At 62.5% G+C, this 1,420-nt stretch overlaps 1 protein-coding gene across 1 annotated transcript; it reads right to left on the bottom strand.

Moving 5' to 3' along the window:
- Positions 1 to 268: 268 nt before the first annotated feature.
- Positions 269 to 817, bottom strand: LOC109784726 (uncharacterized). Its single transcript, XM_020343326.1, has 2 exons — positions 593 to 817; positions 269 to 547 (listed from the first exon to the last, which is right to left on the bottom strand). The coding sequence occupies exons 1-2, from the start codon at positions 815 to 817 to the stop codon at positions 269 to 271; spliced, it is 504 nt and encodes a 167-aa protein (XP_020198915.1).
- Positions 818 to 1,420: the final 603 nt, after the last annotated feature.

The following is a 1,420-nucleotide window of genomic DNA, read 5'->3' as shown; positions in this document are numbered from 1 at the left end:
TCTTCTTTAGGACGAGGACTGGGTTTGCCAGCCACTCAGGGTGAAACACCTCCATGATGAAGCCGGCCGCCAAAATCTTGGCGACCTCTTCACCGATGATTCTTCTCTTCTCATCGGAGAAACGTCGTAGGGGTTGGCGGACAGGCTTGGCGTCCTTGTGGACGTGGAGTTTGTGCTCGGTGTACTTCCATGGAATACCCGGCATGTCCTTTGGTGTCCATGCGAAGATATCCCGATTCTCACCTAGGAAGTCGACGAACTCGCCTTCCTATTTGCTGTCGAGGCGGGTGCCCATGACAATGTACTTGCTGCAGCTGGGGTTTTCCGGTTTCAGCTTGACCTTCTTGGTCTCCTTGGAGGGCTGGAACGAGGCCTCGTCGGCCGACTCCTTGGCCGAAGCCGGCACGGCTGGTACCTCGTTGGCCAGCGCGACGATCCGGTCGAGCTGGCGCCGCTCCTCGGCTATGACCAGTGACTCGGCCAGTCGGGCACCGTCTCGGGCGCACTCCAGGGACTTGCGGTAGTCACCGGTGATGGTGGTGAGGCCCTACGGACCCGGCAGCTTCATCTTCAGATAGGCATAGTGGGGGACCGCCATGAACTTGGCGAGTGCGGACCGGCCTAGCAGCGCATGATACGCGCTGGATAGATCCACCACCTCAAACCAGAGCGGCTCACGTCGGAAGTGGTCGCTGGTGCCGAACAGGACGTCGAGCCAGATCCGACCGATCGGGGAGCAGGAGAGGCTGGGAACGATGCCGTGGAAGATCGTCCGGGTCGGCTCCAGGTCTTTGGCCTCGAGGCCGAGCTTGGTCATGGTGTCGTGGTAGAGGATGTTGATGCTGCTGCTGCCATGATGTGGACCCGGGAGAACTTGCACATGTGCCGAGGCGCGACGATGGTTGGGTTGAGGACGAGGGCGTAGCCACCCGGATTTGGCATGACGGTTAGGTGGTCTTCACGGGTCCAGCTGACCGGGCGCTCCGACCAGTGCATGTACTCCGGCTTGGCCGGGATGACGGTGTTCACCTCCTGCCGAAGCAGGCGCTCGCTATGCTTGTCGTCACCGAGGCTGGTGAAAACGACATAGATCGCGTTCTAGTCGGGGTAGACATCGTCGCGCATCGCGCCGCCTGCCGAGGGCGGAGGAGGAGGCGGCTGCCCCGCTCCCGGAGTCGGAGCCGGAGGGGGCTGGATGTCACCCCGCATGATGCGCTTGGTGATGGCGCACTGCCGAAGCATGTGGGTGGACGGCCTTGCGCCGCTGTGGTGCTTGCAGGGAGCGTCGAGCATCTCGTTGAAGCTCATGGTGGGTTGCCACGCCGTCTTGCCGGTTTGCCGGCGCTTGGCGGTCGACTCGGCCGCGGGTGCCTGTTCGACGGCCGCGACGAGCCAGTTATCGTAGCACTGAGCCGGCTGG

This window comes from Aegilops tauschii, chromosome 5 (assembly GCF_002575655.3).
Source record: "Aegilops tauschii subsp. strangulata cultivar AL8/78 chromosome 5, Aet v6.0, whole genome shotgun sequence".
Taxonomy (NCBI): domain Eukaryota; kingdom Viridiplantae; phylum Streptophyta; class Magnoliopsida; order Poales; family Poaceae; genus Aegilops; species Aegilops tauschii.
This window is presented reverse-complemented; position numbering and strand designations above follow the sequence as displayed.